The sequence below is a fragment of the Ammospiza caudacuta genome, chromosome 21, assembly GCF_027887145.1.
Source record: "Ammospiza caudacuta isolate bAmmCau1 chromosome 21, bAmmCau1.pri, whole genome shotgun sequence".
NCBI classification, from domain to species: Eukaryota; Metazoa; Chordata; class Aves; order Passeriformes; family Passerellidae; genus Ammospiza; species Ammospiza caudacuta.
The window spans coordinates 4,728,478-4,731,427 of record NC_080613.1 but is presented as its reverse complement, the minus strand read 5'-3'; the positions used below and the strand labels follow the sequence as shown (position 1 = coordinate 4,731,427).

Here is a 2,950-nt window from a genome sequence, read left to right as displayed (position 1 = left end):
TCAGTGAGTTCTACCGAGGTTATTGCACATCAATCAAAGCCTCGTTGTGTGAGAGCTTTTATGAGGCTGTTCTGAGCCTGTTCCTCTCCGGGACTGGAGTGCAGGAGCCCAGGCATCCCCGCAGCCACAGCATTGCCCAGCAGGTTCCCCTTCCCTTCCCGCAGCAGTCAGTGCCGCTTTCCCCTGCAAAGATCCATCACAGCAAAGCCGGGGATTTACCAGCCCTCACTAACCCTGAGCTACACCAAAACTCTTCCCCTTCCTCCCTTGGCTCCCTCCCCCCGGCTCCAGCGCAGGGTAAAATTGATCAGTGCGTGTTTATTGATGGTTTGAACACTCAAAAGGGAGAGGGGCAGGGGGAAGTGGTTGCCATGGAAACATCGATACAGCTCCGTGAGGCGGCGCCGCCGGCCCGATCCAAACCGGGGCGGGACTGGGAGGGATGCAGGGATGGAGATGGGATGGGGAGCCCTGGGCTGCGGGTCTGTGCGGGCTCAGTGCCGTGGGTGAACCTGCTGTGCTCCCCAGTGCGCGATGCTCGGGGCTGCAGGGGAGGAAATGCCCATCCTCACCTTCAGAGCCATCACCATCCTCACCTGAGGGCAAACCCGGCACTGTCCGTGTCCCTCAGACCTGGGTGAGCCTGTCCTGGCCTCCACTGCTCCCTGCTCCTGCTGCCCCACGATTGTTCCCCCTCCATTCAGCCCCAGCCGCTGCTCTGCTGCCAGAAGGGCTCACGCAGCACTGCATTAAGTGCTCTGTGTGCCTGATGGGTATTACAATGCACCTCTTGCAGCCTGATTTAGGTTTTTTTTTTTTAATCTTTTTACTCCCCCAACCAAGTCCTGCCACGGTCTCTGATTTTTGAGGGTGCAATTCAGAGCTTGCAAATCATCTCCAGGCTCGTTTCTGTGCCTGCAATGAAATATCAGCCGTGGCTCAGTGTGTGAGTTGCTGTTAGTGCCTGCAGCAGGTAGTTAGAGCTCTGATTGCTGCTACCTCTGGCAGGCACAGAGAAAACACTGGGATTGGCACAGCTAAATCTGCCCAAAAGAGGGGAAGGCGGTGGCTTGGGCTCTTCCTGTGCTGACTTTTGGGGCTGATGGTCCCCAAAGCTGCACTGATGGTGGCTGGAGCACCAGTGACACTGAGCACCTCTCAGTGGTCAGAAGTTTTGTTTCAGTCCTTCTGCAGTAGCTCCAGCTGGGTTAGGTGGTGAGTAGGCCAGGAAGGCTTTGGGAAGGGCCAGGCTGCCTGAGGAGCTGGGTGGTGACAAGGACATCGAAGGTCAGGCATCACAATCTCACCCTGGTGTGGGGCATGGGCAGGGCTGTGGGGCTGTGCCGGGGCTGGTGGTGCCAGGGCAGGGTTCTGTGCTCACTCCAGGGGTTGCTAAGGACAAGATTTTCTCGAACCCTGCTGCTCTGCCCTGGTTTTGCAGGCAGGAGCTGCCTCGTGTGAGAGGCATCTTGACACTAAGCAGAATTTGCTGCCGAAGGGACTTTCCCTTAATAGGCAGGAGAGCAGCAGCTCGGTGGAGAGCTCTGAGGGACCCTCTCCTCCCTGATGCTGGCCCTGGACTACAAACAGTCCCTGGGGACTATCAGCGCCACAGCATCCTGCTGCAACCCTCCAGCCCTGCTGCCTGGCCCTGCTGGCACTGCCCATCCCATTGTGCCACCCTGCTCTGCCCATGCCCATGTGCCACCCTGCTCTGCCCATCCCATTGTGCCATCCCTGCTCTGTCCATGCCCGTGTGCCTCCCTGCTCTGTCCATCCCATTGTGCCACCCTGCTCTGCCCATGCCCGTGTGCCTCCCTGCTCTGCCCATCCCATTGTGCCACCCTGCTCTGCCCATCCCATTGTGCCACCCCTGTTCTCTGCCAGCACTGGAGACCCAGCTGTCACACAGCCCCTTTCCCTGTGCCCCAGCAGAAGCTCTGTGTGATGAGGGAAGGGATTTGGTGATTTCCCCTCCTCTTCTTCCATTGCATGGGTCGGGAACAGGGATGGGAGATCTAGAGCAGATCTGGGAGCAGAGCAAACACAGAATCCCCCCCTTCCCAAGGCACCCCCAGCAGCAAAACCCTAAATATCCTTTTTTTTTCTGAGCAAACCCAGGTGAGATGGAGGAGAATGACAGGACAGAGTGACCCACAGGAGCAAAACCCTAAATATCCTTTTTTCCAAGCAAACCCAGGTGAGATGAGGGGAAGGACGGGACGGGGTGACCCCCAGCAGCAAAACCCAATATCCTTTTTTTCCACGCAAACCCAGGTGAGATGAGGGGAAGGACGGGACGGGGTGACCCGCAGGAGGCGGGGAGTGCAGTCCACGCTCTCATCTCCCGAAGCGGAAGGTGAAGCCTCCTTTTTTCCTGTTGTAGCCGGTGAGTTCCTCCGCCAGGTTGCCCAGGGCTCCGCTGCGCTTCTCCCCTCCCGCGGGCAGCGCCTCGGGGCCGCCGCTCCGGCCCGGCCGCGCCCCGAGCAGCTCCCGGGCGATGCTCAGCAGCGCGTCCCGCTCCTCCTCGCTCCTCCGCCGCTTCGGGGCTGCCCTCCAGCCGGCACCCCGGCCCTCCGTGTGCCAGCCGGGACCCAGCAGAGCCCCTTCCCCGGGCTGGGCCGGCTCCCAGCGCTCGCCCGGGGGGAAGCAGGCGCCCAGGCTCAGCAGGAACAGGCAGGACAGCGAGTAGCGTGCTCTCATCTGGGGGAAGCACAGGGAGGGGAGGGAATGTCAGGGGAGCAGGGGATGCCCTGGGCTGTTCCCCATCCCTGCTGCAGCACCCCCAAACCAGCCGTGCTAGAACCCCCCAAGCACCCACTGCTCCTCCTGCAGCAGCACCCAGCCCCAGAGAGGGTCCAAGCTCCCCCATGCCTTCCCTTCCTCTTCCCAGAAAGAGGAAACAGGTATTATTATTATTATTATTATTATTATTATTATTATTATTATT

The 2,950-nt window shown here is 59.6% G+C and overlaps 1 protein-coding gene across 1 annotated transcript; it reads right to left on the bottom strand.

Moving 5' to 3' along the window:
* Positions 1-2,340: 2,340 nt before the first annotated feature.
* On the bottom strand, positions 2,341-2,724 carry QRFP (pyroglutamylated RFamide peptide). Its single transcript, XM_058818461.1, has one exon. The coding sequence runs from the start codon at positions 2,701-2,703 to the stop codon at positions 2,341-2,343; it is 363 nt and encodes a 120-aa protein (XP_058674444.1). The 5' UTR covers positions 2,704-2,724.
* Positions 2,725-2,950: the final 226 nt, after the last annotated feature.